Source organism: Lithobates pipiens, unplaced genomic scaffold (genome assembly GCF_037356315.1).
Source record: "Lithobates pipiens isolate NorthernLeopardFrog02 unplaced genomic scaffold, aLitPip1_a1.2 Scaffold_30, whole genome shotgun sequence".
Taxonomy (NCBI): domain Eukaryota; kingdom Metazoa; phylum Chordata; class Amphibia; order Anura; family Ranidae; genus Lithobates; species Lithobates pipiens.
This window is the reverse complement of record NW_027507791.1, coordinates 55134076-55148700: the sequence shown is the minus strand read 5'-3', so window position 1 is coordinate 55148700 and position 14625 is coordinate 55134076. Positions and strand designations below refer to the sequence as shown.

At 44.3% G+C, this 14625-nt stretch overlaps 1 protein-coding gene across 1 annotated transcript in view; it reads right to left on the bottom strand.

Moving 5' to 3' along the window:
- MTMR11 (myotubularin related protein 11) overlaps positions 1-14625 on the bottom strand; it is a 129703-nt gene that overhangs the window by 5545 nt on the left and 109533 nt on the right. The window contains exons 12-16 of the mRNA XM_077464249.1: positions 13829-13899; positions 7830-8002; positions 4403-4573; positions 3906-4145; positions 631-903 (exon numbers count right to left, since the gene is read on the bottom strand). Of these exons, the coding sequence (XP_077320375.1) occupies positions 631-903; positions 3906-4145; positions 4403-4573; positions 7830-8002; positions 13829-13899 (928 nt within the window). The remainder of the gene's footprint in view (positions 1-630; positions 904-3905; positions 4146-4402; positions 4574-7829; positions 8003-13828; positions 13900-14625) is intronic.

Below are 14625 nucleotides of genomic sequence, written 5' to 3'. Positions count from 1 at the left end.
ACGGCCGGACTTTTCGCCAGCAAAGGTCTGACAGAACAAATCGATCGTGTGTGAGCTTCATCGGACCTTTGCTGTTGAAAAATCAGACGGACTTTAGATTTAGAACATGTTTCAAATTTTCCCAACGAACCGACGCTAGGGCAGCTATTGGCTACTGGCTATAAACTTCCTTATTCTAGTCTGGTCGTACGTCATCACGGTCGAATCCATTGGACTTTGGCGTAATTGTGTGTCCAAGTCTGCTCATTCGGAAAGTCCGTCGGAAGTCCGCTGAAAGTCCATCGGGAAAATTGTCTGACCTAGTCTGCCGGAAAGTCCGGTCGTGTGTACGCGACATTAAACGCCCTTTATGACTTGCCCCCATGCCATTATGGAGCTGGCTTTTTACACAGGGGCACAGTAATGCTGGAACAGAAAAGGACTTTCATCAGACTGCTGCCACAAGGTTGGAAGTGCACAGTTGTCTTCACATGCTGTAGCAATAAATTTGAACATCTGAATTCAATATTTCAGAAGGAAGTCTATTTGGCCATGCAGGTAGGTGTAATGGCCAGGTGTCGACACACAGTTGACTATATTGTGTATGTATACTTGATCTTCATCTGCCAATTTCCAACCATGTTTAGTTACCTGTGCCATGTCTGTGGTGTAGCGCAAGTAACATCTTTTCCATAGCGTGACCCAAGGCCCCACACTTATAGGAAGTAGAAGGTCCTCTGCGGGGCTGTAAGTGGTGACGTTACTCCTAAATGGTTTTTCTTCTTCCAGTAAACTCTCAGTAGACTGGGCGCGGCGAGCCGTCCGCTTAGACACTGTACCGATTTTCCTTGGGAATAATGGAGACTGTAGGACAAGGGACCCCTTGGAGAGCATGTACACACTGCAGTTGTTGGAGACATTCATCTTGAGAAAAAAATAAAAAACTCAAGTCAATGCACTGTATATATAATAGGAGGTATATACTATATGTCTAGAGCAGCCTTTCTTAAAGCTAAAAACATTCCCCTCTGGGGGATCTATGTACATTGCAAGGATTTTAACAAACTTTGTTGCAGATTCCTACCTTTTGTCATTTTGCAGAAATCCCTGTGTGTTCCTCTGTGCTCATATGGTAAGTGAATCTAATGGGAGTGGTTTCATAATTATCAATCAGCTGTGCCCCTGCAGGGCACTATTGAGGAAATATGCTGGGCCTGCATCCATTTAGATGTGTTCCTATTGGGAGTATCTCTCCCAAAATGACATTTTTGTTGCAAAGGATGCTTGAAATCTCACTTGTATCTTAGTGCAGACTTCTGGGAAAAATCGGTGAGCCAATCACACAAGCAGGAAATGATGTTTCTGGGTGGCATTCTGTACACATTCTGTGTACAGAAGACCTCCAGGTAGCCATATTGCATTGCATTTTCAATAAAATTACAGAGGCTGCAGATTAAAAAGGAAATGTAATTTTTAATAACATTCAATTACAATATGACTTGTGTCGCAATTGTATACGCTATATTATTTCTTCTATAGTTGCTATTTTTTTCCCCCCACAAAAGTGGACTTACCCTTTAACCTTCTTACCCTGGAGGAACCCCTAAAATAATTTTCAGGTCTCAGGAAAACCTATCTTACTAAAACCAGTTAATCAGGGGCCAGTTACAAATATGCCTCTAACATTAGTGGTCAATAGGAAGAATGAGACCCTTACAGACAGCTAAAAATATAACTGGTGTCATGCTTTTGGCTTTCATAAGTGGCATTGGTCCTGGGGCAATGCAGGAATCATCAGATGGGAGACCAATCAACCATAGCTCAAAGAACCCTTAGAGCAGGGGTCAACTTTCTATACAAAGGGCCAGTTTACTGTCCTTCAGACTTTCGGGGGGCCGGACTGTGGACATTGGGAGAAGAAAATGTCCCGGCATCATTGGGAGTAAACAATGCCCCATCTCTGGTGTCAGTTAAAGGAATTCTGCCTGTTCGTTGGTGTAAGTGAGAGGAATTGTGCGCCAACATTAGTGTCATTGGGAGGAATTGTACCCCTTCAAGGATGTCATTGGGACCCATTGTTGGTGTCATCGGGAGGAACTGTGCCCTGTTGCTGGTGTCATCAGGAGGAATTGTGCCTCATCATTGGTTTCAAAGGGGGTGGATTATGCCCCATTGTTGATATCAGTGGATGTAATTGTTCTTCAAGAGCTAGTTAAAAGTAAGCAAATGGCCACTTCCGGCCCCCTGGCCACAGTTTGGAGACCCCTGCCTTAGAGGAACCTTAGCCCTTGTACACACGGTCGGAGATTCCGACGGAATGCGTCCTATTGGACCGCTTTGTCGGATATTCCGACTGTGTGTGGTCTCCATCGGACTGTTTCCGTCGGAATATCTGACAGATCAACTTTTCTTATGTACAATCTGAGTTTCCGACAACTTTGTCCGACCGTGTGTATGCAACAGTTTCGGACAAAATCCGTTGGACAAAATCCGTCGTATTTGGTTGCTGGAATGTCCGACCGTGTGTACAAGGGCTAAGGCCGCGTACACACGGGCGGACTGTTCGTCCAACTTTGTCCGCTGAACAGTGTTTCAGCGGACAGTCCGCTTGTGTGTGGGCTTCAGCGGACAGTTTCAGTGGACAGTCTGACGAACAAAGTTTTTCGGAATTTCCGTAAGACTGTCCGCTGAAACTTGGTTTGAGCGGACAGTCCGCTCGTGTGTAGGCTTGTTCGGCAAACTAAGTCTCGCGCATGCTCAGAAAGAATTTACACGGCGAAGGTTGCATTGCAGTGTATCGGACGCCGAATTTCTCGTCCCGTCGTACGTGCCGTTCACGTCATCGCGCAAGTTTTCAGCGGACTGTTCGTTCGTCGTGTGTGGTCAAGTCCGCTCATGCAAATTTTGAACGGACTGTTTGTCAAACTGTTTGACGAACCTAGTTGGGCGGACAGTCCGCCCGTGTGTACGCGGCCTTAGAGTTCCATAGGACCCCGGTTAAGAAGGTTTAGTCTAGAGTATCACTCTCAATCATGCCTCCTGAAACAAGGTAGCCTGTGTACATATGGGCTGCATAAACAGCTATCCACCCCCATTCCACATCTATATTTTGTCCTGCAATGAGGTCCAGGTCAGCAGCAGGAACCCCTGAAATCTGCAGAGAACCCAGTAGATCAACATGCCTTGAAGTGTTGATTTCCCTGTGCACTTCAGATGGAGATTTCTAGTGAACGGAGTGACCTTCTGGTGGCATGGGTAGCAGAAAAGGTAAGTATTCACGGACTTCTATTAAAGGCAAGGCCGTTTGCAGGTTTTAGATTTATTGACACTTTAAGGAACTGGACTTGCCCATGCAGGGCCAAGTGGCAGATTCACCTAAAGCAGAACTAAAGGGTGGAATACTCACCTTTCCTCCAACAGTCCCTTTCCCTTGCCAGCATATTTTTGTGTGTGCTGGTTTTTGGCCATTTGCATTAGCTTTCCTGCTCACAGTGAGCGACTAAACTTTAGTTCCACTTTAAATACCCATCCCCACTTTCAAATATATTCCCCTTACAGTTGCCCCCCTAGCACTGTGTTTAGTGCCTTTGGAACAAAGATAAATGACATTCGTTCCAAGCATAGGGGAGCATGTGACTCTGCATCCTTACTCCCATGATACAACACTAAGTCCCCAAGCAACCAATTGCTGGGACTCAAATCTGTCAGTTGGGGGAGGAAAAGCTTTGGTCTTGGAGCTTGCAAAGGGCTTCTATTCTTCCCACATTGTTGGGCAGACCAGTGGACAATTGGGGACAGTGAAGTGTCCATGCTGAGAATTTCACAACTTCACTTTGGGGAATTTTAGACCTTTAAAATGAGTTGCCAGTTGGCCATGTTAAGATTCAGTGGAGGTTTATGAAATCCCCTCTTAAAGCAAAGCTCACCTTGTCAGCATTGTGCCCACTTCCATTGCCGTTTAACACAGCATGTTCCCTGACTTGATACACGGGGTTCCGGAACTGCTTCCTGCGCACGTGACTGTAGAACAGGCTCCATTCCCAGACTGTTGGAGGGACGGCCCTCATGTCTTCCACTGGCTTGTAATCTCCGTTCAACAGGACCTTCTCTCTCACTATGTCTCTCCAACCATTCACCGGCGTGTACGTCTGGCTAGATGAGTGCCGCTAAAAGAAGAAAACACATGCCAAATCAAAAGACTTTCAAAAAAAGATCAAATCTTTGAACACACTGATAAGTCGACATAGAAGTTCATCTTAAATATAACTTAAAGCGAGGTTCCACCCTGAATTTTTTTTTCCCGAATAGGACTCTAAACCTGTATGTGCAGCTGCTGGCTTTACATTTTTGCAGCCATGGGGCGATCTCCACTTTAAGGTCCTTGATGGTCACTTATTTGATTCCACCCTAGGCAGGTACCTACCTGGCTTCCTCTTATGCGGTCCCAGTGGCAGTTGTGAGTGAAGGTGCTACAGAACAGATTGTAAGTGCTATCATGCAGGGCCATCAGATAGGATTCCGTAAATTCGAAGGCTGTTGGTGCCTGCTGCACAAACTGCCAGACACAGTCCAGGAACAACAGGAACACCGGAGACTGCAAGAAAAGACAAGGGTAACAGGTCAAAAATGGAGCCTATCCATTGCTAAATAAATCCTATAATGCATTCTAAACTATAAATAGCTCAATAATATGATAACCCCTAATATGTTCTTGGTAAGCCTCATGCACGGGGATGTTTACATGCAAAATGTCTTCTAGGGTAACGTTTGTGGTGCTTTCCTGCAACCAGGAAGCTATAGGTGTTGCGTACAGCTGCCCATACAAGTGAATGGCTGTGTGTGGCTGTATACTTGAAAATGCTGATGGCTGCTGCATTGGGCAAAGCATATTACCCTTAAAGCGGAGTTCCACCCTGAAATTTTTTTTTTTCATAATCAGACTCCTCTAAACCTATAAAAATATATTTGGAGAATTTTTTTTCTTTACTTACCAGAATCACCCTGTTGCTATGTAGTCCTCCTAATGTGCCACTTCCTGGTCTGCGGAAGCTCCTCATCACTTCCTCCCTCGCCTGTGCTCCTGGGAAATTATGTGTCATCATTTCCCAGGAGTCTGTGGGCAGCACAGTTATCAAAAATCAAGTTATTTCCTGACAGGGGCAGGACCTTCCTCCGTCGCCGCCCGCTGTTATGGCAACTTTAGAAACAATCGGCGCTATGGCCCCCGGTGACTCGCGAATGCGCGAGATCGAGAGGTCTCCTAAGCTTATCCAGGCAGAGTTATCGATTGGGCTTCACATGCCCACAATCATGATGGCAACGGCCACAACAGGAGAGAAAAACTTGTGAGTATAAAATTTTTATTTTAGCAATATCCATTATTAAAATTATATAATCGTTTTTTAATTTAATAATGAATTATGCTCGGATCAATTAAAAAAAAAAAAAAAAATGTGGCCGGAACTCTGCTTTAATGCACCACTTTTGTGGGTAAATGCCAATGCTGTTGGACATTTACTTACCCTTAAGGCAGTGACGGCGAACCTTGGCACCCCAGATGTTTTGGAACTACATTTCCCATGATGCTCATGCACTCTGCAGTGTAGTTGAGCATCAGGGAAAATGTAGTTCCCAAACATCTGGGGTGCCAAGGTTCGCCATCACTGCCTTAAGGCTTTGCAAGGTTAACTGTAGTTTTAGTACAGTTAACCTTTAAATGCTCCCCTGCCCAGCAACCATCCCATGTCCCAAGTGCTGTTCTTACCTGTACAGTACTCACTTCTCCGAGACCTTTGCTGTATGTCCTGCTTGGAGCCACACAGCCACTGCTGTAGAAGTCTCCCAGCTGGGCACTTCTTCCATTCACTCCTATGAAAAAGGTTCCCACACAAAATAAACCACATTTTCATAGGTATGAATGGAGACTCAGAAGACAGTGAACCCGGGCAGGAATACTTCTGGAGCCACAGCTGTGTAATACCCAGCAGGCCGCTGGCTGAATGGGGGGAGTATGAGCATTTGACGGATAATTGTACTAAAATTACTGTAATGTTAAAAGTGTGTGACTGTGGTACGGACATTAGACTGTAAGCTTTTCTGGCGCAAGAAATAATGTGAATAGTTCAACATTCTTGCAATGAGGAACATTCAGTGCTATATATATATATATATATAACTTATGCCGCGTACACACGACCAGACTTTTCGACAGACTAGGTCCAACGGTCTTTCCGACTGACTTTTGGCAGAGGTCCGATGGACTTTCTGAACGAGCAGACTTGGCCACACAGCACCTGACTAAGTCCATTCGAAAGTCAGTTTATTTTTAATGTGATGACGTAAACGGGACTAAACAAGGAAGTTCAATAGCCAGTAGCCAATAGCTGCCCTTGCGTCGCATTTGGTCCATCAGACTAGCACACAGACGAATGGTTTTCCCAATTGTTAGTCCGTCGGACTTGAGTCCATCAGATAGATTTGAAACATGTTTTATTTCTAGGTCCGTCGGACTTTTGGGGGAAAATAAAGTCTGATGTAGCCCACACGCGATCGAATTGTCCGACGGATTCCGGGCCGCCGGACCAAGTCTGACGTAAAGTCCGATCGTGTGTACGCGGCATTAGACTCCGTTCACACTTGTCCAACTTCAAAGTTGGAGTGCAACTTTGCATGGGTGTGACTTGGATGACACTTTGGCTTTGACCAACGATAATGGACAACTGTTGCACAACTGTCACATGTATATCATTCAAGTGAGACTTTCATGCAACTTTTTTGAGTGTTTACATTGCAGTCTATGGTTGCAAGTTGCTTGAATGTCAGACCAAAGTAGTGCAGGAACCTTTTTAAAAAGATGCTGGCACGTTAAGTCGCACATGCATGAATGGTTGTCATTGAAAAACCTGGGGATGTGATTTGTCATGCAACTTCAAGTTGCACAAATGTGAATGAAGCCTTAGTAAAATAAATAGGAACAATTTGAACAATACTATCGAAGCAAAATTATCCACAGACCACCCACCCCCCCCTCGCTCGGTGAACAACCTCATAATCCCCACCCCCCCTTCCCTTTGCTCGCCAGTCTGCCCACCAGCCTTGCACCTACCCCATCTAGGTCACGGGCATTCTGCATCTTCCCCTGTGTCTCCTCCTCTGTGGTTCCCCCCCCCCCTGCTTCTGCTCTCAGCCAATACAGCCGCTTCTCTTTTTGGCCAATCGGGACCCGTGTCCTGATTGTCCAGGAGAAGAAGCAGGAACACAATAGCAAATATTAATTTGGTATTGTCACACAACTGGATGGGCTCAGGGCGCAGTGCTCTATGCCCCGAGCCCACCCATTTTGAAGCCAACTAAAGCCTCAGGCTCTAATCATGTGCTTAAAAAAAAAAAAAAAAACCCCATTGAAATCCATGCGTCCGGTGTCCTGCATGTCAATTAGGGGCCGGGCACATGGATTTGCCCCTAATGGAGCGGTCGCCACTGTCTATAATTGTTCAGACAAAAATTTGTGATTTTCTTTTACTTTCACATTTGATGATAATGGTAAACAGGACAAATAGAGAAGGTGTCAGGTGCATCTTGATAACGGGGGGCACAGACAGCAATAAAAAAAACTGACTGGTGTTCTAATCCATCTCTCCTCTGTCCAAGACTAAAAAAGTTTTGCCTTTAGTTATAATTTTAAGTCACCAGCCCAGAACAAGTATGACTTAAATGCTGCATACTTGCCTGGGTCAGTGAAGATATTAGATCCAGGGACAACCAGGCAATCAGCAGAAGCAGGTCAGCATTGGCAGCCCCCATATATCTCTCAGTAGATGGTAGACTTTTTCTTTAAAGAACACACTCACCTCCTCCTTGTCAGATCTTTTAAAATGGTTTATCCTCTGCATGAAAGGATGTCCTGCAGAAACCCACTCCTTCTGAACCAAACTCTGGAAGCCGGACAAGGTTCGTGTGTGGGGGTCCAGAATCAACTGGACCAGCGATGCCAACAGACAGTTCAAGTCCCGATCCTCGGATTCTGTCACATGACAAGGAAGATAAAACAATCAGTATAGGAAAGAACTTTTTACGGTAATAGTAGCAAACCTGCACAATACTGTACTGCAGCCTTTCCTAACCTTTTTAACATGGAGGAACCCTTGAAAAATGACTTTCTGGGTTTAGGAAACCCCCCAGCTAATGATGAACTTATCTACAGCTAAGCCCTTGTACACACGGTCGGACATTCCGACGGAAAATGTCCGATCGGACCGTGTTGTCGGATAATCCGACTGTGCGTGGGCTCCATAGGACTGCTTCCGTCAGAATATCCGACGGACTAAGTTTTCCAGCTTGGCTATAAAACTTTCCTACAACATGATCCAATCGGACCTTGTCCGATCATGTGTAGAGAATTCTGATTGGACAAAGTGCCACGCATGCTCAGATCAAATTCCTAGACCAAAGCTATTGGCTACTAACCTGAACGTAGTCCCATCGTAACGAAATTTTGTTGTCGGAACGTCCGACCGTGTGTACAAGGGCTTAGAGTATATTAGTTTGATCCTCACTAGAAAGAATGCTCGTTACATTTGTGGTCATTTGGAAGAATCTCCCCTTAGCTAAAAATATTATTAATGTCAGTGGTTAATCATCTAAGAGGCAGAGTTTGCCCATTGTTCAAGCAACCTCTGGAGGAACCATAGGATTCTATAAAACCCTGATTGAGAATGGCTTCTCTGCTGTATGACATGGTAATATCAGCATCAGTAAGCCCTTGTACACACGGTCGGACATTCCGACAACAAAATCCATCTAATTTTTTCCGGCGGATTTTGTCCGAAACTGGTGTTGCATACACACGGTCAGACAAATTTGTCGGAAAATCCGATCATTCGGAAAGTGATGGCATTCGTTCTTTGTGACGGGACTGCGTTGCGGCTAGTAGCCAATAGCTTTGGTCCTGTAGTTTGATCTGAGCATGCGTGGCACTTTGTCCGATCGGATCACGTTGTCGGAAAATGTTATATCCAGCTCTCAAACTTTGTTGGTCGGACATTCCGATGGAAAAAGTCTGATGTAGCCCACACGTGGTCAGATTATCTGACAACATGGTCCGATCGGACCTTTTCCGTCGGGATTTCCGACCGTGTGTACAGAGAATTTCAATTAGGACTATATTCTTTTCTTGTGATTGGTATCCACAGTTAAGCCTCGTATACACAATCGGATTTTCCACAGACAAAACCTCAGATTTTTGTCTGAAGGCATGTGCCTGGATTTTGTCTTGCATACAAACAACAAGGAATTGTCGGCCAACAAACACGAACATAGTGACATACTACATGTTTTTTCAGCTCTTTAACGTCACCCTTTGGGCTCCTCCTGCTAATTTCGTGTTAGTAGAAGTTTGGTGAGTGTTGATTCTCGCTTTTAATTTTACGCTTTTAATTTTACGCTTTTCATTTCGCGCTTTTCAGTTTGCGCGGTTCATTTCACGCTTTTCAGTTCGTTTCTGCACGGCCGCTCGTCAACCAGACATGTTGCAGAATCGAAGGAGATAATGTGTTATTTATTATTGGCCTTGGAGTTATTGCTTTGACCCAAGTCCAGTCCAGGAACAGGAGGAGGAGAATTTCTTGGACCAAAAATTGGTTGCTTTATTAATGGTGACCAATTATGTCATATGCCTTTGCTGCAGGAGCTCCAGGAGAATAATCCGGATGATTTTCGGAATTATCTCCGGATGATGGACCCCTGCTTTCACCAACTCTTGGCATTGTTGGCCCTCTATATTAAGAAGCAGGACACATGCATGAGGCTTTTATTTTATTTATTGGTTGAATAATGATTTGATTTGGTATATTTGATATATTTATGGATGCATAGAATGCACATTTTGGTCAAGTTCTATTGGCAGATAGCATGTCTAATTTTATTTGTTTTCTTTTTTTAATGCACAATAAACAAATTGTGGAGAATACTACTTGGCTATGTGTTTTACTTCAAATTAGAGTTTTGGAATAAGCAGTTAAAAAAATTCAATGTAAAATTAACAAGGAACACCAACATAGTTGTATCTTAGAACAGCCTGTCAATACATTTCCTGATGGAAAATCTGATCTTGTCTTGAGTCTCTTAGCTGTATATCTGCAGTGTGAGCGCTAATACATTGCTGTCTACGATAGCTAGTCTCGAGAGATTTGGAGATATCACTACTGTGCTGCTCATTGTTCTCCTTGCTGGTGAGGAAGCTGTACCTGGGAACCTGCAATGCAAAGATCTCCCTGCTTTTGCTTCACCCTTTCTGTAGATCTGTGTATTTTTCCCTTTTTCTGCTACTTTTTGAACATTACCCCACCAGTCAACTAATTACAGGTCATTAGGGGTAGCTCAACACAAGAAGAAAAACCTTCCCTTTACCATGATGGCCGCCTCTGCAAAGAAACATTGTACCGAAAAGGGCTTGGTAAGTCAGTATTGGATACAGTATCAGCTGTGGGAAGAATACTGAAAATACTGGTGACTAGTACTTTGTCCCCAGCTTGCCTTTGTTTGTGCAGAGCTTCCACAATACAGGTCCTCTTAAAAATGATTGAAGTGAGGTTGTTCTAAACCCAGTATATTGGGAATATTTGTTACAGTGTAAACATAACTTATAGTTATCTTGTGAGGTAGCAGAGATAAAACCTATTCTGAGAAGCAAGTTTTTTTTTTTTTTTTTTTTTTTTTAGAGTGTCCTTACCAGCACCAGAAACTGGCTCGCCCACTGCTTCCAGAAAGTAGTCTCTTCTTTAACCAGTTTTGCCATTTACTGTAGGAGGTATGTGGTTTGGGTAAAGAGAACTGAGAATGTAAGGGAATTGAGACAGGGCATAGAGCTCATTTAGGCCTCCTTCCCGTAGTAATACTTCAGCATATACCTATGCAAGGACTGTGTTTACCCACATGGGAATGCACAAGTGTTCTGTGCATCCCAGTGCAGGCAGTCTAATTAATGTCTATTGGGACAGAGCAGCTGCCCGGACACAGCCGCTGCTCCCAATTTGATATTCATGTGAGTGTGGGTGCACAGCCGCAAAAACACAGACAGAATGCATTTGGCTCCATGTACAGATATCAAATGGGGAGCAGTGGATGTATCCGTGCAGCCGCTGTGTCCCAATAGACATCTATGGGACTTCCTGCACGGGAATGCATGGAACACCTGCACATCCCCATGCGTGTAAACATGGCCCCCGCGTGGGTGTACGCTGTAGTATACCCTCGTACACAAGGCCCAAGAAGAAGTGCATCAGGACACCCGATGTGTTAACAGTACTTTCAGTATACTGAGCCTATTAATTTACTTGAAATACCCAATCCATGCACAATTGATATTTTAGTGTCTGGTGGATGATGGAGACTTAACCCACCTAACATCTTTCATGTACCCTATTGGTGAGTTCTCTGGGTCTGTACACTTGCTGTGGCCATTATTGGGGGGGCTCCCACTCTCTCTGCTGGAATTTTTATTTATTTTACATAGAGAATGTATCGGAAGGAGCTGGAACAAGCAAAGGTGAACGGGAACATCCAAAACTACCAAGTGGACAGGACCCAGCTTGGAATTCTACAAGGGAGATCTTGCTTCTGGAGAACCCAAGGCATATAAGAAGCTTAAGACTGACTCAGGCTGTCAACTGACTCTTTAACAGGGAGATACAACCAAAGTGGAGCGTAGAATTGATTTGTATAGCTGGCAACATGTCATCCAAGGCCAATATATTTAGTGATGCAGGTAGAGTACAGGTATACAACAGCTTATCTTTTTCAGCTACAAAGTCTTAGCCCTTGTACACACGGTCGGACATTCTGACAACCAAATCCGTTGGATTTTGTCTGAAACTGTTGCATACATACGGTCGGACAAAATTGTCGGAAAATCCGATCGTTCAGAACGTTATGACATAATTTAGTTACGACGGGACTACGTTCAGGCTAGTAGCCAATAGCTTTGGTCTAGGAATTTGATCTGAGCATGCGTGGCACTTTGTCCGATTAGAATTCTCTACACGCAATCGGACAAAGTCCAATCGGATCATGTTGTCGGAAAGTTTTATAGCCCTGCTCTAAAACTTTGTCGGTCGGATATTCCGACAGAAACAGTCTGAAGGAGCCCACACATGGTCGGATTATCCGACAACACGGTCCGATCGGACATTTTCCGTTGGAATGTCCGACCGTGTGTACAAGGGCTAAGACTGTGTTCATTCTCATTCTATACAATTACGTACAGTATACATCACCTGCATTGTAATACTCTCAGATAGAATAGTCCTGCAGTATGATGGGCCCTCTCTCTGACTTATGGTGAAAGTACATATAAAGCCAAAACTTTTACTGTTGGATAGAGTAGGGAAGGTGCCAACTGTGTCCCGTTGGGGAGACTTCCCCTTCACTTTCTGTCTTGTAGACCCAACAGGACGTGTGGGGAAATCTCTTTAATATGTGAAAAGTCTCCTCATGGACAGGTATTTCCATTGCAAAAATTCCCCTCTATTCTTGTTCTAATGACTAGGAAGAGCTTGGTTTGGTCCAAAACCAGTTTGGTGGAAGCCGTAAGAAACTGTCACTTGATCACATCCCAGCTGGGCCAAATCTGCAGCACCTGGCATTCCTTGCCTTGCGATTGCCCATTCACAAAAGAGCCAGAAAGCTTGTGACAACATCGACCTAATATGGGTCAATGGCCATGTGGTCATATTGGGTCAATGACATCAAGAGCATCCCCACCTGTATGCGCAGATATGGAGCGGGGAAGGCCCAGGTGCTGCTGATTAGGTTGGCTGGGATTATGTGACAGCCTCCTACGGGTTCCACCAAACTGGCTTTGGACCAAGTTCAGATCGAACCCAGTTTAACTCTACTAGTGACAACTCAAACCTACGTTCAGGCTAGTAGCCAATAGCTTTGGTCTAGGAATTTGATCTGAGCATGCGTGGCACTTTATCCGATTGGAATTCTCTACACACAATCGGACAAGGTCCGATCGGATCATGTTGTCGGAAAATTCTTCTTGAAAACTTGGTCCGTCGGATACTCCGACGGAAACAGTCCAATGAAGCCCACACACAGTCGGATTATCCGACAACACAGTCCTATTGGACATTGTCCATCGGAATATCCGACCGTGTGTACAAGGGCTAAGTCATAGTCAGATGGCTATGATTAAGGCTTTGTAGTATAAACGCATAAATCATTATATACCTGTACTCCACCTGGATCAATAAATATATTTGCTATGGATGACATGTTGCTGATTATACACTTTGATTCTATGCTGCACTTGGGTGTTAGGAAAACACCATCAGACAGAGTACCGCTCACTCACCTTTTTCAGGGAATCCAGATAGACGTTTATTTCTTTCTACATTCAAAGTGGACCTTCACCCATGAAAACACATTTTTTCTTTTCTTGTTTCTCCTCCCTTCCTCTTACACAATTGGCATACACACTGCAGGTCTGTACAAGGTCCGGTACCAAAAACAAACGACACGTGTGCAGATGTGTTGTAGGTCTCTGTCAAGTGTTTAGGACCTGGCAACGACCTGCGGCACATTCAAGACATTCAAAGATGGTGGCACAGAGCAGAAGCGTGGGGAAGGACAATATTCCCCAGCTAAAGCTCCTCTTTAAATTCAGATTCTCATCAGTACATAAAATTTTGAAAAAGCTTTCCTAAAGTTTGGTGGGCTACACTTCTTTATATGTTTTTATTTTTTTTTCATTAATGGACTCCAGCAGAGACTGGGACGGATCACAAAATTGACCTTTGTTAGGTCTCCTACATAGAAAGCTCAACCGATCCAATTAGTAGCCTACCTTGAAGGACTACTGATCGCCTCCGTTCACCCAACAAGATGGCAACATCACTGGCTTTCTTGAGGCATAACCTATAGGAAACAAAATACATACATTTTAAAGAAAAAGTAAAGTATATTTTCCAGCTACAACATTTTTAGTTATTGTTAAAGCGATTACCTTAAAGCAACACTATTGTTAAAACTGGCAAAAAAAGGGTCCCCTGGAAAAAAGATTGTAAATACTCCTCTCGTCCTGTGCAGAAAGCCAGCTCAATAAAAACATGGTTTGTCCAGTATGGTATGGGGGACATCTAGTGGCCTGTACTGATCCCTGACCTCAACCCTACTGAACACCATTGGATGAAATGAAATGCAGATTTGTGAGCCAGGTCTTCTCATCCAACGTCAGACAACACAAATGCTGTTTTGGAATATGGACACAAATTCCCTCAGTTACCTTCAATCTTGTGAAAAATGTTCCTTGAAAAGTAGAGGCTGCTATAGCTACAAAGAAAGGCCAATTCTATCTGAATGCTTATGGTACTGGAATTGTCATGGTCAGGGGGTCAAGCTTGGAGACCAGTAGCTATAGCAGTAGAGTGGCTCCACACTGACCAGTTGAATAAGTACAGAAGCAGGTCACCCTGGTGAATGATGCGGGCTCATCCGAGGCGTGGAGTCTAAACACTAACCGTGTTCACCAGAGCTCCTGATGGTGGCGATGGGTTAGCTGCATGTTAGTACTGGGTGGGGGTCCTCAGGATCGCCCAAACAGGAGGTGACCAAGCTAGAGTCAAGTAGCAGATAAAACAGGTG